The sequence below is a fragment of the Seriola aureovittata genome, chromosome 2 (genome assembly GCF_021018895.1).
Source record: "Seriola aureovittata isolate HTS-2021-v1 ecotype China chromosome 2, ASM2101889v1, whole genome shotgun sequence".
NCBI lineage: Eukaryota > Metazoa > Chordata > Actinopteri > Carangiformes > Carangidae > Seriola > Seriola aureovittata.
In genome coordinates this window covers 18,353,520-18,380,962 of record NC_079365.1, presented here as the reverse complement: position 1 = coordinate 18,380,962, position 27,443 = coordinate 18,353,520, and the positions used below count along the sequence as shown (strand labels likewise).

The 27,443-nt window shown below is 40.1% G+C and overlaps 1 protein-coding gene across 1 annotated transcript in view; it reads left to right on the top strand.

Moving 5' to 3' along the window:
* Positions 1-1,682: 1,682 nt before the first annotated feature.
* The window catches only part of skib (v-ski avian sarcoma viral oncogene homolog b), a 37,468-nt gene continuing 11,707 nt past the window's right edge, over positions 1,683-27,443 (top strand). The window contains exon 1 of the mRNA XM_056397483.1: positions 1,683-9,405. Within this exon, the coding sequence (XP_056253458.1) occupies positions 8,512-9,405 (894 nt within the window). The 5' untranslated portion in view covers positions 1,683-8,511. The remainder of the gene's footprint in view (positions 9,406-27,443) is intronic.

Below are 27,443 nucleotides of genomic sequence, written 5' to 3'. Positions count from 1 at the left end.
CACTATAATATGACTTTTTATGCCTTACTATACTATGACTTTTTATGCCTTACTATACTGTGACGTTTTTATGACTTTTTATGCCTTACTATACTGTGACGTTTGTATGACTTTTTATGCCTTACTGTACTATGACTTTTTATGCCTTACTATTCTATAACGCTTTATGACTTTTTATGCCTTACTATACTATGTCGTTTTCATGCCTTTTATGCCTTTCTATACTATGACTTTTTATGCCTTAAAATACTATGATGTTTTTATGAATTTTTATACCTTATTATATTTTTCATGCCTTACTATCACGTTTTTATGACTTTTTATGCCTTACTATACTGTGACGTTTGTATGACTTTTTATGCCTTACTGTACTATGACTTTTTATGCCTTACTATTCTATAACGTTTTTATGACTTTTTATGCCTTACTATACTATGTCTTTTTCATGAATTTTTATGCCCTATTATACTATGACGTTTTCATGACTTTTTATGCCTTACTATTCTATGACGTTTTTGTGACTTTTTATGCCTTACTATACTATTACTTTTTATGCCTTATTATACTATGACATTTTTATGTCTTATTATACTAAGACTTTTTTGCCTTACTATACTATGACTTTTTATGCTTCACTATACTATGACTATTTTTGCCTTACCATACTATGATGTTTTTGTGCCCTAATATACTATGAATGTTCATGCCTTACTATACAATGACTTTTTATGGCTTACTATACTATGACTTTTTATGCGATACTATACTATGACTTTTTATGGCTTACTATACTATGAATGTTCATGCCTTACTATACTATAACTTTTTATGCCTTACTATACAATGACTTTTTATGCCTTAATATACTATGACTTTTTATGCCTACTATACAATGACTTTTTATGCCTAACTCTACTATGAAAAGTTATGCCTTACTATGCTATGACTTTTTATGTCTTACTATACTATGAATGTTCATGCCTTACTATACAATGACTTTTTATGCCTACTATACAATGACTTTTTATGCTTACTATACTATGAATGTTCATGCCTTACTATAGTATGACTTTTTATGCCCTATTATACTATGACTTTTTATGACTTTAAATGCCTTACTATACTGTGACGTTTTTATGACTTTTCATACCTTACTATACTATGACTATTTATGCCTTACTATCACGTTTTTATGACTTTTTATCCCTTACTATACTATGAATGTTCATGCCTTACTATAATATGACTTTTTATGCCTAACTATAATACGAATGTTCATGCCTTACTATACTATGACGTTTTATGCCTTACTGTACTATGACTTTTTATGCCTTATTATACTATGACTTTTTATGCCTTATTATACTATGACTTTTTATGCCTTACTATACTATGACTTTTTATGGCTTACTATACTATGACGTTTTTATGACTTTTTATGCCTAACTCTACTATGAAAAGTTATGCCTTACTATAGTATGACTTTTTATGACTTTTCATGCCTTACTATACTGTGACGTTTTATGCCTTACTATACTATGACGTTTTTATGACTTTTTAATGCCTTACTATACTGTGACGTTTGTATGACTTTTTATGCTTACTATACTATGACTTTTTATGCCTTACTATACTATGACATTTTATGCCTTATTATAGTATGATGTTTTTATGACTTTTCATGCCTTACTATATTATGACAATTTTATGCCTAACTCTACTATGAAAAGTTATGCCTTACTATAGTATGACTTCATGACTTACAATACTATGACGATTTTATGCCTTACTATCCGATGACTTTTTTATGACTCACTATACTATGACGTTTTTTTGACTTTTTATGCCTTACTATACTATAACTTTTTATGCCTTACTATTCTATGATATTTTTATGACGTTTTATGCCTTACTATACTATGTCGATTTTATGACTTTTTATGCCTTGCTATTCTATGACATTTTTATGCCTTACTATACTATGTCGTTTTAATGACTTTTTATGCCTTACTATACTATAACTTTTTATGCCTTACTATACTATGACTTTTTATGCCTTACTATACTATGACTTTTTATGATTTTTTATGCCTTACTATTCTATCAGTTTTTTTGCCTTACTATACTGTGACTTTTTTATGACTTTTTATGCCTTACTATACTATGACTTTTTATGCCTTACTATACTATGAATGTTCATGCCTTACTATACTATGCCGTTTTTATGACTTTTTATGCCTTACTATACTACGACTTTTTTATGACTTTTTATGCCTTACTATACTACGACTTTTTTATGACTTTTTATGCCTTACTATACTATGTTGTTTTTATGACTTTTTATGCCTTATTATTCTATGACTTTTTTATTACTTTTTATGCCTTACTATACTATGACTTTTTATGCCTTACTATACTATGAATGTTCATGCCTTACTATACTATGTCGTTTTTATGACTTTTTATGCCTTACTATACTATGACTTTTTCATGACTTTTTATGCCTTACTATACTATGAATGTTCAGGCCTTACTATACTATATTGTTTTTATTACTTTTATGCCTTACTATTCTATGTTTTTTTATGACTTTTTATGCTTTACTATACTATTACGTTTTTACGACTTTTTATGTCTTACAATACAATGACTTTTTATGCCTTACTATACTATTTTTTTTTAGAATTTTTATGCCTTACTATACTATGTCCTTTTTATGACTTTTTATGCCTTACTATACTATGAATGTTCATGCCTTACTATACTATGTCGTTTTTATAACTTTTTATGCCTTACTATACTATGACTTTTTTATGACTTTTTATGCCTTACTATACTATGACGTTTTTATAACTTTTTATGCCATACTATACTATGACTTTTTATGCCTTACTATACAATGTTGTTTTTATGACTTTTTATGCCCTACTATACAATGACTTTTTATGCCTTACTATACTATTTTTTTAATGAATTTTTATGCCTTACTATACTATGACTTTTTATGTCTCACTATACTATGACGTTTTTATAACTTTTTGTGCCTTACTATTCTATGACGTTTTTATGACTTTTTATGCCTTACTATACTATGACGTTTTTATGACTTTTTATGCCTTACTATACTATGACGTTTTTATTACTTTTTATGCCTTACTATAATATGACGCTTTTACGACTTTTTATGCCTTACTATACTATGACTTATTATGCCTCACTATACTATATCGTTTTTATGACTTTTTATGCCTTACTATACTATGACGTTTTCATGACTTTTCATGCCTTACTATAATACGAATGTTCATGCCTTACTATACTATGTCGTTTTCATGACTTTTTATGCCTTACTATACTATGACTTTTTATGCCTTACTATTCTATGTTGGTTTTATGACTTTTTATGCCTTACTATTCTATGAGGTTTTATGCCTTAATATACTATGACTTTTTATGCCTTACTATACTTTGTTTTTATAACTTTTTATGCCATACTATACTATGACTTTTTATGCCTTACTATACGATGTCGTTTTTATGACTTTTTATGCCCTACTATACAGTGACTTTTTATGCCTTACTATACTATTTTTTTTTATGAATTTTTATGCCTTACTATACTATGACTTTTTATGTCTCACTATACTATGACGTTTTTATAACTTTTTGTGCCATACTATACTATGACTTTTTATGCCTTACTATACTATGTCGTTTTTATGACTTTTTATGCCTTACTATACTATGACGTTTTTATGACTTTTTATGCCTTACTATAATATGACGCTTTTACGACTTTTTATGCCTTACTATACCATGAGTTATTATGCCTCACTATACTATATCGTTTTTATGACTTTTTATGCCTTATTATACTATGACTTTTTTATGACGTTTCATGCGTTACTATACTATGACGTTTTCATGACTTTTCATGCCTTAATATACTATGACTTTTTATGATTTTTTATGCCTTACTATTCTATGGCTTTTTTATGACTTTTTATGCCTTACTATACTATGACATTTTTATGACTTTTTATGCCTTACTATAATATGACGCTTTTACGACTTTTTATGCCTTACTATACCATGACTTATTATGCCTCACTATACTATATCGTTTTTATGACTTTTTATGCCTTACTATACTATGACTTTTTTATGACTTTTTATGCCTTACTATACTATGACGTTTTTATAACTTTTTATGCCATACTATACTATGACTTTTTTATGACTTTTGATGCCTTACTATACTATGACTTTTTTATTACTTTTTATGCCTTACTATACTATGACTTTTTATGCCTTACTATACTATGTTGTTTTTATGTCTTTTTATGCCTAACTATAATACGAATGTTCATGCCTTACTATACTATGTCGTTTTCATGACTTTTTATGCCTTACTATACTATGACTTTTTTATGACGTTTTATGCCTTACTATACTATGACTTTTTATGCCTTATTATACTATGATATTTTTATGACTTTTTATGCCTTACTATTCTATGTTGGTTTTATGACTTTTTATGCCTTACTATACAATGACTTTTTTATTACTTTTTATGCCTTACTATACTATGACTTTTTATACCTTACCATACTTTGTTTTTATGACTTTTTTTGCCTTACTATACTATGAATGTTCATGCCTTACTATACTATGTCGTTTTTGTGACTTTTTATGCCTTACTATACTATGACTTTTTTATGACTTTTTATGCCTTACTATACTATGACTTTTTTATGACTTTTTATGCGATACTATACTATGACTTTTTATGCCTTACTATACGATGTCGTTTTTATGACTTTTTATGCCCTACTATACAATGACTTTTTATGCCTTACTATACTATTTTTTTAATGAATTTTTATGCCTTACTATACTATGACTTTTTATGTCTCACTATACTATGACGTTTTTATAACTTTTTGTGCCATACTATACTATGACTTTTTATGCCTTACTATACTATGTCGTTTTTATGACTTTTTATGCCTTACTATTCTATGACGTTTTTATGACTTTTTATGCCTTACTATAATATGACACTTTTACGACTTTTCATGCCTAACTATACTATGACTTATTATGCCTCACTATACTATATGGTTTTTATGACTTTTTATGCCTTACTATACTATGTCGTTTTTATGACTTTTCATGCGTTACTATACTATGACGTTTTCATGACTTTTCATGCCTTAATATACTATGACTTTTTATGATTTTTTATGCCTTACTATTCTATGACTTTTTTATGACTTTTTATGCCTTACTATACTATGACGTTTTCATGACTCTTTATGCCTTATTATACTATGATGTTTTTATGACTTTTTATGCCTTACTATTCTATGACGTTTTATGCCTTAATATAATATGACTTTTTAATTACTTTTTATGCCTTACTATACTATGACTTTTTATGCCTTACTATACTTTGTTTTTATGACTTTTTTTGCTTTACTATACTATGAATGTTCATGCCTTACTATACTATGTCGTTTTTATGACTTTTTATGGCTTACTATACTATGACGTTTTTATAACTTTTTATGCCTTATTATACTATGACTTTTTATGATTTTTTATGCCTTACTATTGTATGACTTTTTTATGACTTTTCATGCCTTACTATACTATGTTGTTTTTTTGACTTTTTATGCCTTACTATACTCTGACTTTTTTATGACTTTTTATGCCTTACTATAATATGAATGTTCATGCCTTACTATACTATGTCGTTTTCATGACTTTTTATGCCTTACTATACTATGACTTTTTTATGACGTTTTATGCCTTACTAAACTATGATTTTTTATACCTTATTATACTATGATGTTTTTATGACTTTTTATGCCTTACTATTCTATGACGTTTTATGCCTTAATATACTATGACTTTTTAATTACTTTTTATGCCTTACTATACTATGACTTTTTATGCCTTACTATACTTTGTTATTATGACTTTTTTTGCCTTACTATACATGTCGTTTTTATGACTTTTTATACCTTACTATACTATGAATGTTCATGCCTTACTATACTATGTCGTTTTTATGACTTTTTATGCCTTATTATACTATGACTTTTTTATGACTTTTTATGCCTCACTATACTATGATGTTTTTATGACTTTTTATGCCTTACCATACTATGACTTTTTATGCCTTACTATACTGTTACATTTTTTTTACATATTTATGCCTTACTATACTATGACGTTCTTATGCCTTACTACACTGTTACATTTTTTTGACATTTTTATGCTTTACTATACTATGATGTTTTTTGAAATTTTGTGCTTTATTATACTATAACGTTTTTATGTCTTACCATACTGTTACATTTTTTCGACATATTTATGCCTTACTATACTATGACGTTTTTATGCCTTACTATACTGTTACATTTTTATAACATTTTTATGCCTTACTATACTGTGACAATTTTATGCACTTACTATACTATGACTTTTTTATGCCTAACTATACTACGATGTTTTTCACATTTTCATTCTTTAGTTTACTATGATGTTTTTTGAAATTTTATGCCTTACTATAATATGGAGTTTTATGACTTTTTTATGCCTTCGTGTACTATCACAGTTTTTGACATTCAATTATGATGTTCTATGACATTTTTATGCATTACTATACTGTGACCTTTTTCACATCTCAATGCCTTACTGTACTATGACATTTTTATGCATTACTATATTTTGACGTTTTATGCCTCATTATACTATGACGTTTTTATGCCTTATTGCACTGTTATGTTTTTATGACATTTTCACACCTTACTATACTATCATGTTTTTATGCCTTACTATACTATGACATTTTATGCCTTACTATACCATGACATTTTACAACATTTTCATCCCTTACTACACTATGATGTTTTTATGACTTACTATACTCTAACCTCCTATGATAATTTTTTTGCCTTACTATTGTGTGATGTTTTTAATACCTTACTATAATAAGACTTTTTTTGCTCTACTGTTTCAGGTTCAGAAATGGTTAAGTATCACCATGGGCATCGGGTTGGGATGCAGGATGAAAGAATGAAGGCCATGAAACATCTATCCAATCCAACAAATGTTGTATTCTCAGTCAATTTTTTCAAACATGAAAGGGAATCTTTTATATTTACACATATAATATGAACATATACTGACAGGCTTTGGGATGGATATACTGTATATTTATATATCATATGTCTATAATATAAACAGACATATGAAAATGTTTCTATTAGTTTCTATATATTTCAATATATGATATTGTTCCAATTTCTAACAGGTTTCATATGTAATCTTTACATATATAGGCTATACTTTTAATATGTAGGCTTCATATTTCATATATGGAAATTCAACACATGTACATATATTACCTTTGCCTATGGGCATTTCTGAATGTCAATTCGGATCTTATATGTTAAACCGTTTCACTGATGGCATAAAAAAGCCAATCTCTTTCTTTTGGAGTGGTGGCGGGGGTTGTTCCGTCCCTACCAATGTTGATACCAAACCTACGCCCTTGGAGTGAGAAGAAGAATATTTCCCTCCAAAATGTAGTACCTCAAATATATATTTAGAGTAAGTTTACATGAATAAAAATAAGCTTCTTAGCTACTTTCCACCACTGGACACATGAAACATTACTTTCCATTACTGCATGTTTCAACTGTGTCAGGTTACCTTTTAACCGATTACCTCATTTTAAATGTACATGTTTAAGAAACAAGTTTTTGCAAAAAAAAAAAAAAAAGACTAAAATGTTGATCTGCGAAGCTTAAACATTTGAAGTAGCAAAGTTTATTTTTATATTTCCAGCATCAACTAGCCTATATTTTCCTAATCTCCACCCTCGCTTCGGTTCAGAGGGATTTTTTTTCTTTTTCTTTTTTTTCTTTTTTTTTTTCTATGTGCAGCTGCCATGTAGCAGAGGGAGGAACAGCTGGCTGAGGGAAGAGCCAGCCCGGGGAGTCAGTCACATTCCTGGCTGGGATTCAATGACTGAACCAGACACAAACAAACAGAGAGGGCGAGAGAGAGAGAGAGAGAGGGAGAGAGAGAGAGAGAGAGAGATAGAGAGAGAGAGAGAGAGAGAGACTCACACATTGAGTGAGAGGGGAGACAGACTGAGAGTACGCCAGACTGAGCAGACGAAGCATATTTCGGGCGCACATTTGGAGTGCGTAAAACCGCAGGAGCGCATAGAAACACAGTAACCGGTGATTGTGCGTTGGATAATACGACTTTTGAGTCTCGGAGTTGTCGACTTTAATTGCGTCTGCTTACAGGAACTGCCCCTATGAATTCAGCAGCCTTCAGTTTTCTGAATGGACGCGCTGGGAAGCTTCTCCGGTGACATGGAAATGCGCGTTATTGAGCGTGTAGCCGGATGCTGAGGACGCCTGATCCGATAAGTCATATTCAGCTTTCATTTTGAGTTTAGAACTCTCTTTTCTAACCGGCAACAACATGGAGGGTACGAGCTTTCAGCCCCATCCCGGACTTCAACAAACTCTGAAGCAGTTTCATCTGAGTTCCATGCGCTCTCTCGGTGGACCAGCGGCGTTCTCCGCTCGGTGGCACCAGGACTCACTCTTCGGTAAAGATGGAAAATCCGCAGAGATGATGCTCACCCTGCCGGCACAGACCCCTCCAGTGATGTCCGGTCCACTTTTCATCCCGTCCGACCGCTCCACGGAGAGGTGCGAGACGGTCCTGGAGCGGGAGCCCATCTCCTGCTTTGTGGTCGGCGGCGAGAAGCGTCTGTGCTTGCCGCAGATACTGAACAGCGTCCTGAGAGATTTCTCCCTCCAGCAGATCAACTCAGTGTGTGACGACCTGCACATCTACTGCTCCAGGTGCACGGCGGACCAGCTGGAGATCCTCAAAGTGGTAGGGATCCTGCCCTTCTCGGCTCCGTCCTGCGGGCTGATCACTCAGACGGATGCTGAGCGCCTCTGCAACGCTCTCATCTACGGCGGTACTTACCCCCCTCACTGCAACAAGGAGTTGGGCTCCCTGGAGTTGGAGCGAACCGAGAAGAGCTTCAAAGTCTATCATGAATGTTTTGGCCGGTGTAAAGGCTTGTTTGTCCCGGAACTGTACACCGGCCCTAGTGCCGCCTGCATCCAGTGCATGGACTGCAGGCTCATGTTCCCACCTCACAAGTTTGTGGTCCACAGTCACAAGAGACTCGAGAACCGGACAGTGCACTGGGGGTTCGACTCCGCCAACTGGCGGGCCTATGTGCTCTTAGACCCGGACTACACCGGAAAAGAGGAGAAGAGTCATCTGGAGCAGCTGCTTAAAGAGTTAAAAGGAAAATATGATCTGACGGGCAAGCTGTCCAGTAAATCTTGCAGAGTAAGTCTGTTCTCTTTCACCTTGTTAATAACCATCACTCATTGTCTTTGAGGAATGCTACTGTCTGTTGTTTGTTTGTATATGTGGATATTTCAACAGCCTCAGGCCTACTACAGCATCTGCATTCATTAACATTAATTTTGGGAAGGCTTCCTTCTCATTAGGCCTGTCTACTCTGATTGACTGTTTGTGGCCCATCTTTTACAAGTGTTGCCAGTCTTATTAGGCACCCCCAACAGAGTTATAATGCAAATCACATGTCAGGTCACATCTTTCGGTGTGTGTCCCCTTCTATTCCTGCACCCTGACACACCTCGTATAAACCCACACTCACCTCATATATGTCTGGAAAAGGTGACAGTGAAGCCTCTAACCATCAGCTAACACCCCTGAGCATCCCTCCCATCCTCCAAAACTCCCTCGTCGACCCCCCTCCAGGGTTACCCAAGGGCATCTGCATTATGATAGATGGAGTCCCGATGATATATTTTATTAGACTGAGAGGGGAGGTAAGGGAGCCCATTATGGTGCCACGAGGTGGGGAAGGGGATAAGAGTTTAATGAGGTTTGGGATATGGAAATGTGTGTGTCTCTGTGTGTGTGTGTGTGTGTGTGTTGGGGGGGGGGGGGGGGGGGGGGGGCTGGTCAGGATAGGATAAGATATGTGTGTGTGTGTGTGTGTGTGTGTGTGTGTGTGTGTGTGTGTGGACTTCCACGCTCCTTCTGTGGGTCAGAGATGTTTAGTATGGACAAAGGGCCAGGAGACGAGGTGGCTGTTCATACGTCACAGAGCAGCTGTTGTGTGGGACTCTGCTAATGAGTGGACATCTCTGTATGCATCACCATGGTGCTGCTCTGCTCCAGCATGAACAGGAGCCAGGAGATGTCTCACAGGGAAACCTCAGTACTCTCTTTAAAAAAAGATAATCCTCCAGAAATGTTGTTGGAGGAAGGTTGTCAGTGTCGGAAGACATGAGGTTATGTTGATTGCATCTTCTGTGTTTTTGTTTTCGGTTAAGAAATATTAATGCTAAGCTCTTGAATGCATCATCCACAGCTGATTTATATCATGTTTCCTCAATAATTGGACACAGACTCCTGACAAAATCTTTGTACAGTCCAGAAATATCTGCCTCTGCAAAAAAGAAAAAAACCTGCACCTGCGGTTAATTTCCTCCTAACTGCAGTCAGCAGGTCTTGATGTATCACCTGTGAGTTATATATTTGCTCAAAATGGTGAGTCCTGCGCTGACAGTCTTTCAGTGTGTGATATACACATGGCCTGAGCATCATGGAGGGAGCGTGGTGGAGGGGGCAGTGCGTGTTTGCTGTGGTTCACTGTCAGTCGTGTCCCAGTTAGCAGACAGGCCTGGTCCTCGGGGAGCCGCACACCAGCGCTCTCCCATACATCAGCCTGACAGGCCAAGCTGCTGAAAGGCCGAACGGGGGCTCGCAGACCGCGCTTGGCTCAGCTTACCCATGAAACAAAAACTCAATGTTATCAGTCTGCCTCAGCCTCCCTCTGATGTCAGAGCGTTTTATTAATAAGTGGGAGCCTCGAAGGTTACCTCCTCTGCCTGTATCATGTCTAGACTCCCACCTCATCTATTGTACCTGGTGGCTGATGCAGATACAGCTGGGCCCTGAAGAAGATGCTGAGAAGATTAATTTTGATGGAGCGTGTGTGGAGTAGTTTTGTAGTGGAGTTTTCTGAAGTGTGATTTAGATTTATTCAATTTTTTATTGCAAATCTGCAAATGTAGAATGTGAAACATCACTGGTGATTTTTGAAAAACTGCAGCAGCCTCCTCACAAAAGCAGAAGCCAGATCAGAGGAGGGAATGAGACCAGCGAACCATTGTGTCTGTTTTGCATCAAATCCAGCATTTGGTCATTTAGCCCTTTGCCTAATGTGCAGATGAGGGCTGATTGCTGAGAGGAGGCTGCAGACTCTCTCATTCAGAAGATGCAGGGTGTGTGAGCCAGGCCTTGACATGTGTTGTCAAAGGGCCGTGACCCCTGACCTTTCCCCAAAGACACTGACCCAGCCTTCCCCCATTCTTTTCACACCATCCAATCACATGCCCTTGTGTCCAGTCCAATGGCCAGATGGCTGTCTGATAAAGGACGTAGGGATATACAGTGGACAGATAAAAAAAACTCAACTGCAGTTGCATTTCGTATAAAAAAAACTAATTTTAGTGCTGTTTATTTGAGAACCTGGACGATCGTAACAACAGACACGCTGCCAAAAAATGGAAATTTTATGGAAACCTGAATTTTGAATTCAAATGACTTGCTCGATTGTGTTGAACCTTGCGCGTAATAATTCAAATGTTAACTTTCTGATTAGCATGAAAATCTTCAAGAAAGAGGATTGGAATTGCAAAAACTTGTTTTTTTTAAGCCAAAGTCAAATACTTGAGCATTAACTGTAAAAAAAAAAAAAAAAAAAATCCCTAAGAAGTGAGGGCAATGCGATCAGTCATCTGACTGAGTAGAGAGTAAAAGGGGGCTCTGGAGAACTAGGCCCTCCTTAATGGAATGGATATTAAAGCCATTCAACTGAGGCCAATTTATGCTATTTCTCATCCCATTGTTCTCCTCACTCGATGAAATTAGCCTCAAACCTGGAGCAAAGCAATCAAGTGTGTGTCGAAGGATGAAGGGTTGTGTGTTTTTGACTATTAGCTGTTATTAAAAGTGAATGAATGAATGAAAAACATCTCCCTACCTCTGTGTCTCTCAGGTAGCTGCGTGTAAATCTGGACTTGTATGTGGGTGTCTTTATGTACAGCAAGTATATGAGTGTGTTTGCATGTAAACAGGCGAGTGTAATGACTGGATCAGCTGTGCGAGCCAGATTAAAATGAGCTCACTGCCGGCTCATTTCCATTCCCATCTGTCTGCTGACCTCTGGGAAGCCCTGAAAGCTGACATGGTGCATCTCTTTGGTCCTTGATGGGTCTGTCTGCCCAGTGTTGACCCAGCCAGCGAAGACACAACCCACTCACATCACCCAGATAAACGTGGAGTAAGACTCACTCCAGGTGCAGCAAATCCATGTCTTTGGTAGTTTGTAGCTTGGCTTCAATTCCCCTTCTCCCACTTATATTTCACTTGGAAATATCCCTCTTTTGAGAGCAGTCACCTGAGTCCCAAACCTCCCCCTCAGCACCCAACTCCCCACTGACCAGCAGCCTCCCCCCCTCACCCAGAAGTCCATCACCTCATCTCCGCAGTGACTACTGGACAGAGCTTTGTGGCCAAAGCAGGGACGGCGTGTCAAGGCAAAGGGGGTGTCAGGAGTTCCCAGGGGTTGTGGCCTTCATTCTGGCAAGGGTGACCCCATGTTAAAAGGGTGTCAGCTGGGGTTCTGTCATGGCTGATGTGTACTAAAGACCTGCCGCCTTCTTTGTTTGAGTGCCAGGCTTTCAGAGGCTGTGAAGTGCAGCCATTTCTCTTTGTTAGTGCCTTGTTTAGGTTAGGTGCTGTGTGGATAGGTCTGTAACCTCCAGCCTCTCCCAGGGTGGGAAATCCACGCTTCTGAATTTGCCATGTCACTGGTTTCCTGGCTTCCATTGGCTCAAAGACAGATTGGAGCCTGTAGTGGTGTCTGCATGTCTGATAGAGACAGGGCTGGATGATAATTTAATATTATTGTAGCTTTTTTTATTATTATTGTTTCAGCAGAATCATTTAGCGATGATATGATCCTTCTTCAAATTTCTATTGTCCAAGTTAATGACTTTAATCAACCTTAATTAAAATCAAACTAAATTAGCTATTGAAGGTTTGTTTACATAACAGTCCAATCTGGTTCATTGCTTTGAATATCAGTTTGATCATTATATATATGATTATGCATTTTCCGTATTGTGATATACATTGGTATCAGAAAATATCCTTAATATTATCGTGATGGTTCTGACCAAACCTGTTCTGTTCTGTTTGTTCTGTACTTGTATTAAACACACAAAAATATACATATAAAAACGTAAATATAAGAAAGACTTTCCAAAAGTGGGTCTTCCGTAGCGATTGAAAAGAGGGTAATGATTTTGCAAGTCTGACTTGGAGAAAATATATCAATGTCTGTAGCCATTCAACTGAAAATTTAATAACAAAAACCTCAAACAATATTCTCATGTATTGCAATATCAATGTTATCCCAATATAAAGTATTGCCTGGTTTCTATCCTCTGATCATTTTAGGTGGACGGTGTTTTTGCTCCGTTTTTCTCTAAACCTCGATGACACAGCACAGAGCTAATGTGTGAAAGACTTCTTGTGTAACTCATGGAGTGAGGGAGGAGGATGATTAGTGTTGATCAGTGAAGATGAGATGAGGGAGGAGATGAGCACTGGCTGTGACTACAGTCAACAAGCCAGTCCGGCAGTCAGTCGGTCCGTTAGTGGCAGAACAGATGCCTGTATTGGGTTAGTGTTATTCCACAATCATCATCAATTCCTCCTCGATCACCTCCTGATTTCCAGCTCTGTGATTAAGAGTCAGGCCCATCTGGTGCAGAGACAGGAAATCCTGGAGTCTGCATCTGCTGCTGGCTGAGCTACTAATCTGCTGCAGTCAGGGGGGTTTAAACTCTGATAATCCTACATAACTCCTGGAATGCAGAGACCACAGTGCACATCAAAACCGTCATCTTCTCTGGACAGCGTCTTCAGGAACACAGATAGACTGACTGTCAGCCATGGACTCTCTCCTCCTTCTCTGGCCCACTCAAAGCATCTTCACAATTTATAACCAGTCCCTCCGGAATTTAGTAATTAGAGCATGAATACTGCAGAGAGTATGTAACATGTTACATGGAGAAACCAACAGATCAGTTGCACATACCAATTAAAGTGTTTTTCTGATGAGACTTCAGAGGCCAAAGACACAAGCAGAATTGCAATATTCATTACCTTAAATTTTCTCTCTGACTCTCCTTAATCACCTGCAGCTCTAAGCTACACAACTGTTGGAGCACATTGGAGATGTGGTAACGGAGCTCCAGCCAGAGCAGAAGTAGGCCCTGCTGGTGCCATATGACAAATCGGCATGCTGCTCTCGCCTACAATCCGCCCACCGACCACCTCCAAAGCTATCAGGAGGATTAGCTCACGCAGCTAAACCAAACAGACTGCTCAGTGTTCAGACCACATTTGGTCCAAATCTTGTTCGTGCGTCCTGTTTTGATGGCCAGCGGATCACAATTGTGGCCGCTATCGGTTCACTTGCAACTGGTGTGGTGCCAAGTTGCTGTACAGTGCTGTCTGTGGCTGCGGGAGAAGGAGAATGAATGTTTTAGGGATTTACACGACTCCCTTGCTCTTTGGGATATGCATAATTTATTTTAGGATTAGGATGGTTTAGATTAACTTTGAATTCTCTGCTGAGTTGAGAAGACGGCGAAACAGAGGAGACACACAGGGGTGTGAATGTGCTTTTGTCTTCGTCTGCTGGTGACAGAAAAGCTCAGAGCTCAATCCCGGAGAAATAGTTTTCGTTACAGACTTGTTTTGTATACGTTTTATGCGTGTGGGCAGGTGTGTATCTCAACATTTCGAGGCCTCTGTCAGACTCCACACGCTCTCAGAAAGGACTCGTCCTCAGTTGGAGGCTGCTCCGTACGCTTGTGATTGGAGGGCGGTTGTGGTTGCTAAGCAGAGCTGCTCTTCCTGTGCTAAATAAGAACTTCGTGCTCTCTGGCTGGTGGGCTCAAAGAAGCGCGCCAGAACACACACACACACACATACATACACACACATACACACACATACACATACACACACATACACACACACACACACGTACGCACAGGCCTCACAGTTCATAGACCTCTTACAGTACAGAGACCTCACCCTCCTCCATTCACTGCCCATCCTCTTTCATTGTGACCTCCATGCTGTGACTCGACGAGTCTCTCCTCCTCCACCTCCTGCTGCTGCTTTCCTTTCTCCAACTCCTCCTCCTCCACTCTGCATCACACACACACACACACACACAAGCACACTTCTCCCTCAGGTCAGCACACAGCAACACTAGCTTAAAGCTCTCCTTTTCATCACTGAGACCTCCTTGTCTGACACCTCCTCTGCCCCGCCACCATCACTCACCTCCTCCATTTGACACCTCCTCGACCCTGTAGGACACACACACACATACACACACATACACACACAGAGACACAGACACAGGCTCTCCTCCTCTCCTCCACTGAAATCTCCTACTGCACTCCCCCTCACACTGCATTATACTTAGATCTCCACCTCCACTGTAGTGAGCACATGCTGTATCAGTCTGTATTCAGACTGGCCTACATACGCCACACATTTATCACTGTGCTGTTCCAGGGGTGTGTGAGCTGCTTGTCTCGTTTTGAAGAGATGAAAACTCGCCATGTATCTTTAGTCTTTTTTTTTCTATTAAAGACAGATAGATAGATAGATAGATAGATAGATAGATAGATAGATAGATAGATAGAGGTAGTGCTACTTTGCCAGGGTGACCTCATAACCAGCCTCTATCTCATTCTCCTGTCTTGTTTCAAGAGCCCACTAAATGAACAAATGAGTGGGATCCACATTTTCAGCTCTCTCCTGTTTTGCCGTGTGCTATTACGCCTATCATCTTATGTATCTGCTGTGCTGCCAGGCCACTGCATCTCAGAATCTGATCTAAGAGCACAGTGTTGCCTCTGATAATCCGCACGTACTCGTAGCGCCCTGAACTGTCCAGCTCCCAGCACCGTTTATTTCTCCTAGCTTAGTTTTCGCAGGGGTCAGAGCTTTGGGTCGTATAGCAGAACAATCATTCAGTGTTGGTGAAAAGCTGCAAGCCCCTGTGTGCTCTTCAGACCAGCTCGACATGCTTTCTTGCAGAGATGGAGCAATGCAGCATTGTCAGCAGGCACCCGTATCAAATGAATTCAGCACAGCTGTCCTAGCAGACTCTGTTGCAGTGAGGGGGGGGAAAGTTATTTATTCAGTATTACAGTCACACCAGGATCCGTCATGGTCACTCTTTGCCACAGAGTCATCTGGTCAGGTGGACCTTTTTCCCTCTTTGACCTTGTTAGTCTTGTTTACTACCTTCATTCAAAAGCAGAGTGCACTGTATCTCTGCAAACGCATCTCGCTAAAGAGTTAGCCACCTGCCCCACCCTGCTCTTTCTCTTTGTATCAATACAGCAGGATCTACATTTATAAAGACAGGCGTACAGATGGGCCACGGTTGCTCACATGCTGAGGACACCTCTTCCCTCACCCCCCCTCCCCCTTCCCACACAGCCTTTTTGCAGGTGTCTAATAGTTGCATGGTTGCCCTGCACTGTGCTCGCTGTGCCGGCTGCCCAGCAGGGCCACCTGCCTCCCTGCGCTTGTGGAGTTGACAAGCGTCTGGCTTTATTTCCAGCCAGTCGACGAGCGCAGACACAGACAGCCATGGCCTGAAATAGAGAAGGCCCTCCCTTTATCCTATAATGAGGGGACTATTATAAGCCTTGTGTCTTAAGCAGTATATGGCCGATGTCAAGAGATGAGCTAGTGCACACATCATCTTGAAAAACGTCAAGCTGCTTTTCAGATTATCATCAAAAACAAAGTAATCACCTCTCCTTTTGGCGCCAACAGCCTTAATCTGTTGCACAGGACTATGTGTTTTAGTGCAAGGTCATTTGACCTTTGATGAGCTGATGAAGCCCTTTACTCAAGAGAGGCTTAGAAAAAATATAAAGATTACATGACAGTTTTGAACTCGAAAATATGGCTATAACACAAAACAAACATATTTTAGAGATAATCAATTCACTTGTGACCTCGTATCAGTTGAACGTGTTAAATCAAATGCAGAGATGAGGGTCAGGTTGGGGCATCTGTTCCATATGGAATGTATGAATTATTCCAGAGGTAATAACAGGACATTGTTGGTGCACTCATTTTCACAAAGACGCCCATCTCTGCATGTCCATATTTAATTCACCCCTTTCAGCTGCTGAACTGTACAGCCTGCTGATATAATGAGTCCCTCCAAAGAGATTAGTCGCCCTATCATCAACGCAGCTCCCTAATTTCTCTGCCTTTGTTGTGGTGCAGGCTGCACTAAATGGGATAAAGGGGCTTGGCCGGACACAGTGGGAGGAAGTGGCTTTTGTGTTGCTAGCAGGTGCAGTGGAATGACAGTGGGGTTTTTTGGGAAGCATGTGTGTGTTCGCACACGCATGGCCGCATGTACTGTATATGTGTGTGCGTGCAGTTCTGTGTCTGGCCAGGCCAGAAGGGTATGTGCGCCCCGAGTGCCGCTGAGATACACCAGGAACCTCTGGAGCTTGACTTGAACCCTCAATCACAGGGCTCCTCAGGGGTTTGCAGTAAATTCTTCAGGCGAATGGTTTTCTTTCCCCTTCCTCCTCCTTCTCCTCCTCTTTCTCTCTCTTTCTGCTCACATCTGGTGAACAGCGCTAGCACCCCTGTCATCTTTTACTGCGTTGAGGTCATTTCCACCCTATCGGTAAAGTGGAAACACATGATGTGCAGGGTTCGGCCTTAATGGGGTGGGGCTGGCATGGACCAGCACTGACACAGCTTTACAGCCAAGAGCTGCCAAAACAGCCTTTCTGTGGAATGCCTCCGAACTTCAAAATTAAAGACATTTGGGGTAAATAATGGTGGAATACTTACATTACCTGTTCTGTTGTAACTACTATAATTAGTTATTTTTTCTTACATGTTGTTTCTTCAGTAATGTGTGGTTTTAGATATTTCTATAAGAAGATGGAGCTCAGCCATTAATGATGCTTTGAAACTGCAAAAAGAAAAAAAAAAAAAAAGACCAAGCGTTGTTTGGGCTTACAGAAAGATATTAAGTGTATAATAAATACCAACTCCGGAAGACATGCTTCTGCTTTTAGAGTTTTCTATCTCTGTTCCAAGTTTTATTTTTGCTTTAAAATTCTTCCCTTCACACGCTTTTTCCCTCTTCATCATAATATTGCTTCCAACTGGGGAGCTGGAAAGTCGGGTACAGACTTTGGCAGATGCTCTTGATAAAGGGTGTGTCCTCAAGTTTAATTGGGATTCTCCTTTAGCAGTGATGTGGATTTCCTCAATTCTGTGCCCCGCTGAGCCATTCTTCATTCAAATACTTCACACCACAGCTCGCAGTGTTTGTCATTGTGAGGAATCTGCGCGTGTGTCGTTTGTGAAAACTCAGCTCTCTGCCATCTGACACATTCTGCTTGATTTCTTGACAGTGCTTTATTAGCATCATTCATATGAATTAATACTTATGTCACGTTAACTGCTTTTTATGGAAGCATTTTATTTCTTACATAGTTTGAATTGAAATATTCCTTGCAGTCTTTTTTTTTTTTCTTTTTTTTTTGCTGTAATGTAATGAAACCGCAATTCTGTTTGCAATGACTTTAACAGCTAAAAACATTTTGCCACTTTGTTGCTTAAGTATCTCAGTGGAATAAACAGTTTTTAATGGAGTTTTACTGTCTCTCTACATGGATCTCAGTGTGTCTCCAAGCAAATTCCAGTCACACTGTGGTTTCCATTTTGTGGTAGACAGAGCTGCAGTGTAAAAAGGGGTGGGCTGCAGTCAGTCAGTTATACTGCTGTCTGTGGGCAGACTACAGGCAGAGTGGCTGCATGGATTTTTACTCCTGCTGTCCAACAGGACTCCATCATAGACTGCAGCAGCACTCGTTATTGAGGGCACACACTCCTGTGCAGCATGCCTCTGTCCTCATTACCTCTGCAGCAGCTTAGCTCTCTGCCTTTGTTCTCTCTCTTGGCTTGAAACTGGAGAATATGGAGAGAAGTGCTGAGGCTGCAGTTAGCTCGGCTGCCCACAACTTCTGCCGCACAGGAGAAAACATAGCACAGACAACCACCACCCCCCTAAGCCCTCTTGTCTACATATTTTCACAAAGCCAACGCACAGGGGATGCTCTAGTTTGATTCATCATCCTGACTTGTGTGGATGTAGGCTGGTTTGCTCAGTGCCTCTCACATTCTGTTTGTAGTCTTTTGCGGCTTTTGTCACTTGTCTGGATTAAATATTTCGCCCCGAGGTGTATTCGTGTGTTGGCCTACTGACCAAATGTCCTCATGGCCAATCTGTTGTGTGAAAGGTCCCATAGACTTGTTCCTCAGATGCGTTAAACAGCAGCCGTGCAGAGTGGCTGGAGGAACAGTAAACTTTTATCACACTAATAACCCACAGTCACAGCTACCCTAATGGCTTAGGTAGCCATGCCAGGGGTTGCCTGGAGGTCAGGTTGAATTGCAGGACATAAATGGTAGATTCCAACCGGTAGAACAAATAAAGGAAGGGGAAAAAAAAGGAGGGGCATCTGAGGTGAGCAGAAGGGGAAGAAAGTTGTTATTGGAAGAGCAGATAATCACTTTAATTGATTTGCAGTAAAAAAGGAAGCCATTGATAGGACTGGTCTTTTATAACAAGGCAATTTTTAGCCTTTTAACCCCTTTTCCCGCCCAACTCTGCACGCTCTCAAACCTTGGACTCAGTCCGAGCATGCCGTCAAAGGGCACAACTCCTACACAAGTGGCAAGTGAGTGAAAAGATTTCACCCAGCACTTGGCGAAAAACGTCGCTCAGTGAAGTAGCGGCGTGAGAGAGGGGATTTGTTAATGGAGTTTAAATCTAAACTTTTTCCTCAGATTCCTCTCCCTCTGGCTGAGGTGGATGGGTCTTGAGAGTGTTTGTTTTAGGTGAAGTCAGTGCTGGAACAGAATGTTGTGAACCGCAGGCCAGACTGTGGTTCTGCGGTTCAGCTTCGACCTGAATGCAGACGGCTCTGTTTGTTTTGCTTTTCCGTTTCTCAGGGAGAAATTTAGACGCTGCCAAAGTCCTGCGCTCACACCCAAGGCACGCAAATAAAACCCCTTCACACAGAAAAAAAAAAAAAAAATGTACCTGGGTGTAGTCGCTACATCTGGACTTCAACACGGCCCCAGTGCAGGGGTACACATCCACTGCTGTCTCTGCTGTCCTGCTCTCATCTTGTAAAAGGGCTCTTTGGGAGATGAGATGGCATTTGATTGTTTCAGTGGCAGGATGTTTGTGTGTTTTGTTCCAAGCCTTTTCATAAATAGCAGTTTTTATGTTGCTGAGGTCAACTGGTTTTACTAGACTGGAGAGGCAAGTCCAGAGGCAAGGAGGCCTCCCCACCATCTGGCAGCCATAAAAGGGGGAGCAGGAGGTTTTTAGTGGGGGGTTTATGGGATGGCAGGGTGAGACACTGAGGGGAGGAGAGACAGAGTGGATGGTGGACTCTGGTTGCCCCCGAGTTGCAAAGCTTCCTCTGCAGTCTGAATGACAGGTCAGAAGTTCATTGCCTTTTTTTCACCCTGCATCTGCCTTGTAAGGTGAAGGAGGTGACAGTTGGTTCAGAGTTCGAGGGCAAAGGAGAGAACGTCACCGTGAAGCTGTTATCGCTGCTCTGAATAAAGATATATTCTGGGCAAGACATCTCGCTTTTGATTTAATGAGCTTGCTGTATTTTTAAAAGTGTTTCAGAAGACTGTGGCTTAGTGTGTGTGTGTTTGTGTGTGTGTCCTCTTGTTGTCGTGTTGCCGTCAGCTTGTTATGCTGTGCAGAAGATCAGACCTGAGTCCTACAGATGGTGCAGAATTATGTGGCTGCGTAAACACTGGTGATTCAATGGCTTGGTGTTGCTTGGTTATGTGTCATTCTGTCAAAGCACCATCTACACCACAGTGTAACGAACAGTAAGTTGTTTTGTACGACTACAGTTCCAGGCTCTCTCTTTTTGTCCAGAGACGGCCTTACAGTCAGGTGGTGGCTTTATTTTGTTTGCACATCTGACTTAAGCGGGAATAACAATATTGTTAAGCCATGAAAATACTGGAGTTTGAAGCCAGCGAGATTCTCATGGAGATTTCAGGGATGAAGACACTCCTGAGAGTCTCAGTTATGTTCTGTTGGAAGATTTCTTCCCCAGTTTTTAAGAGCCTGAGCTGGAGCTGTCTGGTCCATCTGAGGCTGGATGCTCAGCCTTATAGGTTTTCCAGAATGGGGTTATCATTGCAGAGGACTATGCTGCTTTGCTGACTCTGGCACTGATACCTCCCATAGAGATTTCATCTTTTGTTATTCTGCAGCTGAGATGTGTTAACCCTTTAGCCCTTTCAGGATATGTAGGTAATAGAAGGTTATGGAGCTCTGAAACACCTACTTCAACCTTGTGAAACTATATTTGATGTTTACAATATGGTCCCTTATATTAGAAAAAATAAGAGTCAATGTATTCATTATATAAATTAGTTATAGTGACCTCTTTCTCTTGCCAGTTTTCAGACCCTCTGCCGCTTCACACAGTTTGTATATGAAGAGAAGAAAAGTGCTGACAGCAAAAGAATGAGCGTGTTTGGCAGGCACGCCCTTGTAGGTTTCTGTGTCACTCAACTCTATTAAATTTTTAATCATTTCCTTGCTGTGGTATAGAGCTCAACATGGCCCTGCTCAGTCACACACTGTTTTAGGCTTGTGCTCTGTTCAGCTCACAAAACAGGGGGAATAGAAACTGAAAGGTAGAGATTTTACAAACTAAGACCAAAAAAAAAAGGGGGGGGGGGGTGAAGATCTGATTTTTCTCTTTAAATTACACATTTTCCCTTGTTACTGTTGAAAAATAAATCCCAACAGGAATTAATGCAGAATTAAAAATTATGCTATGTATCTATTAGCGCTGCAACAACTAGTTGATGGAAAATATAACAATGGCTATTTTGGTCAATTAATCTTAAACCAAAATGTTTGATGGTTCTAGGCTCTAAAAAGGTGAGAATTTGTTGAATTTGAATATATAGGATATAATATATTTTGAACTGTTGGTCAAACAAAACAAAGTATTTAATGACATTAGTTTGGGCTCTTGCAACAGATTTTCTTATTTTCTGGTGTTTTATAGAGCAAATGATGAACTGAAAATACAATCAATCATTAATCAATGATAGAAATAATTGCTAGTCACAGCCATAGCTTCTATGCTTCCCAGAGGCAAATGCCACAGTATAATCTGGAGGCAATTTATATAGCAGCACCCCACAGTGGTATGATTGTCATTCCAAAGTCTTTATTATTAGGTTTCTTGTAGTGTTACCAAAAATTATCATGACAATTGTATTAAATATACTTATGTTGCCCAGGACATTGATTGCACTTGACGAACTTCGAAGAAAGCATCAAAGGCACCTTCAAAGGCAGCCACTGTGAAAGACTCCAGCCACAGATTCACTGAGAGCCTCTCAACATACTTTGGCCTGTTTATTCGCTCGCATTTTGCATCATGTCAGCATCTCAAGTGTTAAGAAAAAGGGGTGAAATAAAACACTGGCCCTTGTTTGAGAGGCTGGAAATGAGGGACTCTGCTCTTGCTTTAGTGGTTCCGTCCACTGCAGTGATTCAGGGGATAAAAATGTGGCCTGTGTCTCTTTAAGAGCGCTGGCCTGTCTGCAGAATGCATCAGTCCTGTGGAGCAGACACAGGCCAGCAGGAGGAGGGGGGTTGAAGGGAGGAGCGTGGGGCTGTGCGGAGGGAGGGACAAAGACAGGAGGGAACAGCCGCAGTCTGGGCTTCCAGCCTCCTGGCTAGACTGCTGAAAGTTATTATTGAGTTCCTGTGTAGGGCCTCCCCTCCCTGTGGCATACTCCTCTGTGCTCACTACGAGGTAGATGGGGAGTGCGGGAGAGGCAAAGAGAAAAGTTGGCAGCCTCCCATGCCCCTTTGCAATGACCTTATATGCAACAAATAAAGGATAATTTTGTTTGATTCTGTGTTTTTGCAAGGGTGAAGCCTCTGAAAGCCTTGTAATACTGAGAGAAACCACACACGCTAACAGCCATACAGCTGCTCGACAGCAGCTGAAACTACGGCCTAGCTCACTGTTGTCTTAAGTTACAGTTTAGCAGACATGTCCTGTTTCCTTAGGAATGGCCTTAACTAGTCAAGACAAGAAGGTTGACGGTTCACCAATGAGAAAGCAGTGAACTAAATCCTCTCCTGGCGTGCTAAGTGATGAGTATGATTCAAGGACAGGTGGTGGGAGGGTATCGACTCCTTCAGTCTCCTTCCAATGACTATGTCTTCACAGTGAATGGCAGCCATGAATTCAAAAAAAAAAAACTGTGACTTCTGAAAACATGGATTTGTGAATACAGACTCGCAGGTTGTTAACAGCTAACAGCGAGTTTTAATCTTTTTTGTAGCACAAGCTAGTTTGCATTTTTGGCAGCACTCTGTGTAATTAGTCTCTTGTAGGTTATGTTGTCAGCATCCCGCTTGCAGCTTGCAGGTCTCAGAGATTTGCTGTCCGGGGAAAGGCCATGGAGATTACATAGTAACACACATCATGCCCTCCTCTCAGGCCTGTGCCTGCCTGCAACACTAATCCCTGGCCTGCCTTCCCGTTTAGCGGCAACATTAGGGCCACAAAGCGCCTGCGTCTTTCCAACTCAGCCCACCAAGAGAGAGACAGACTTTTACGTAATGCTCTGTCCGGTGTATTTGTTCTGAACCTGCTGTTGCTTTAAGCGAGGCTCCCTCAGGTTAACAGTACCCAGCTGCTGCCTGTCCTACTGTACTGAACTTGTCATGGCTCTGGCTCAGAAAAAAAAAAAAAAAAAAAAAAACCCTGAACCCATGCAGCACCTGAGGCTCAGCGGGGGCCGGCGAATCCATTTCCCTGCACATATCTTCTGTAGCATGTCACATGAGTCCTGATTAATCCCAGCATGTGTCTTCATTCACGGTCAGCGCCATCATTCGGCCTCTGTTTTAAAGCCTTCTCGGGCAGGGTTTGCAGGAAAGCTGGGCGAGGGGGGGAAAACCCTGGCGTTGAAATGGGTATTTTGTGGAGTTCTGTTTGTTGAGTCAGAGCTTAGTTGGGCTCTACTGTTATGTGGTTGCCATGGAGAAAAACACAGGCTCTTGTGCAATAAAATCATCCAGGAAAAGACATTTCCAAGAATTTTTCAGAGTCAAGAAACAGACGGCAAATTGCAGAATTCATGAGGTGCTGCGGTCCACCACCCGCCCCTTTCAGCCCTCCATTTTAGAGCGCTTGTATTCATTTTATGGAAGCTGCAAGGCTTGAGCCCTCTCACCTAATTACTTCTGTAAGCAGATATGTTTTCCTATGAACGGAGGAGGGAAACAAAACCAGTGTTTAAGGATGGAATGTGTGATCTTAGGAACGGATGTTGTGGGTGTTTTATCCCCTATTTCCCTTACAGACAATTCCTTGAACAAGTGGAAACAAGTGAAATGCTATTTGATCTCTGTCAAATATTACTGTATACACATACTCGCGCTGTGAGGCCCCCGAACATTTGAGTCTGACTGTTGCTCTGCCAGAGAGAGCAGAACATTTTCAGAGGAAATAACTCCCGCTGTAGTTTGGAAAATGTGTTGACAGTTAATTGGTTGAACACTTATAAAAACCCACTGGCTTTCTTGTTTTTTTTTTTCTTTCTTTTCAGTTGCGTCAAAGCTCCTTATTGCTCTTTAATATGACTTCTTTTATTCTTACTGTTTCCTGTGTATCTGAATGGGCCCATTAGCACTTTTCAAATAGGGCAGCTTTCTGGTTGGGTTTTTCTAATATTAGAGAAATGTGTAAAATGTAGTGGTGAAGTAGGAGAAGCTTTGATTCTAGCTTTCAAGCTTTTGAGCTGAATCTGAAGTTCAAAGCTAATTAAACATCCTCCTTCCACCACCAGGAGTCCACAGCATTAACTTTTATAGTATTTCATTGTTTGAATGGTCATAGAAAAACAAGAGTGTTGGAGATTAGGTTTTCTAACCTGGTGACCAGGAAGGCAGCATTTCAACAGAATGACCAAAGCGGTATCTATAAATTTCAGCAGGATTTATTGCCTCGGTTCAACCAATTAGCTCCCGAGCAGTTTCTCAGGACGTATACTGTGTTGGTGAGATGACATCACATGGGACCCTGAGTGAGCAGTGACCCTAACTTCACCTCACCCTCTCACAGCTTTTATGGCCTCCTCCCTTAAATTCCCCTCTGCCCCCGTCCCGTCCCCTCACACCTCTTAACCTCTGGTATTCATCCCATTTTCATCTTTCCAAATAAACCTGCCACCTGCCCTCCTCTCCACTGGCTGCTCGGGGGGCATGTGGTCATGTGGCTCAGCTTACCATGAAGGCATGGTGGCACAAACCACAGCTCAGCTGACCGGTGAGCTGCTTTACCATTTAAAAAAAAAAAAAAGGCCAGCTCTCATTGGTTAGATGGCTGTTGCTGATTTGCTTATGGCTGAAATTAGCTGTGTGTTACTGTGCTGACGATTATTATTTCTCAGATTCAATTACTTGAAGCACCAGGTTTGCAGAAAGTACTGTATTGGGTGTTAGTCTGCCATATGAAATTATAAACTAGAAACAGAGAGAATGTCTCGTCAGGAGCGGAAACGATTAGTCTATTGATTAGTTGATCAACAGAAAAATGATCGCAACCATCTTGATAATTGATTCATCAATTAATTTTTTATTCAAGTAAAACTGAAAAGTTTCTCCATTTTTCACTTCTAAATGATTGCATTTCTCTGTATTATCTGATAGTGAAGTGAATATCTTTGGGTTTTGGACTGTTAGAACAAGCTATTTGATGATGTTTCCTTTTGGGAATTGTAATCTACATTTTTCACTACTTTGCATCATTTTATCAATCAAACGATTAATTGATTTATTGAGAAAATAATTGGCAAATGAATAGATGATGAAAATAACTGCTGCCTCAACAAACAGTAAGAAAGAGTCAAATATTACAACATACATCATGAGTTTTTACTGATAAAAAAATCATGTCATGTTTTCTTGAGTCAGGAGTCATTAGGAACAATGGTGGTCTGTTTTATCCCCTGTACTTAGTTGTTAGAATGGAGATGCGACTGCCCATCTGGCCCGTCAATCTCTCAGACACTGGAGGTCTAGACCCGATGATCCTGACCTGTTGTTAACAGTCATCGTGCAGTTGCTCTCCCTCCCCTCCGTCAGTCTCCCAGGCCTCCTCCTGTCCTGGCTTCCTTACCGTCTCTGCCCTGTGAGGGAGGCGGAGAGGAGTCGTCCAGTACCAGGTACTGCAAGTGATATAATGGTCTGTGTATTTTGAGTTGTTACTGTTTGGGTTGTGTAGAGGTTATCCAGTGACATTTTAATCGTCTTTCTGCCTTCTTTCCCGTGGCATTAGTATTAATCTGTGGGATTAAATCTCAGCCAGTCAGACACTGGACTTGCTGTCTTGTTGTAGAGCAGAGGGGGAGCATGCTAACAGTGGGAACGGCAGCGCACACTTTCCTGCATACACGCAGGGATGTGCTTATCAGTGACAAACCAAGGTTTTCAGTCTGGAGACATAAGACCTCTGATGAGAGGATGGTTTGTTAACACACTGAACTGTCTGGGAAGGGACAGTTGTTCTCTATCACTGAGAAACCAGGTCGGTTTACTTATCATGTGGAGTACTTTTCAGCCTGGGGAAACCATTGTATAATATCTTTGTCAAAGTCTAAGAAAATCATTGTGATGATGAGAATGTAATATTTAACAGAAACTAGGGACATTAAGAAATACGAGATAAGATCATTTTACACACATGAAGTGCAGACCTCGACCTAGATATTTCTTTTTTTTTGTCGTGAAATATGCCTGTTTATTTCAAATTCCTTCTTCTGGAATTACTATACATATTATGCCAAAATTACAAATGGTCGTGTATCCTTGTTAATCTCATCAAAGCAAACTGAGCTGTATTCAGTCATTTTATATTTAGAAATCAATTCCTTGTTCATCTATGACAAAAATAAACTGGCACAGCAGTCCAAGAAAAGATTTACTGATTCACAGCTGTATTGTTTACATTGTAGTTGAGAGGTATAGAAGAAGCCATTACTTACTTACTATTTACCTTCTTTTTTTTTTCTCCCTTTAAAATTTTTTTTTGAATGGCATCTCACAAAGCCTT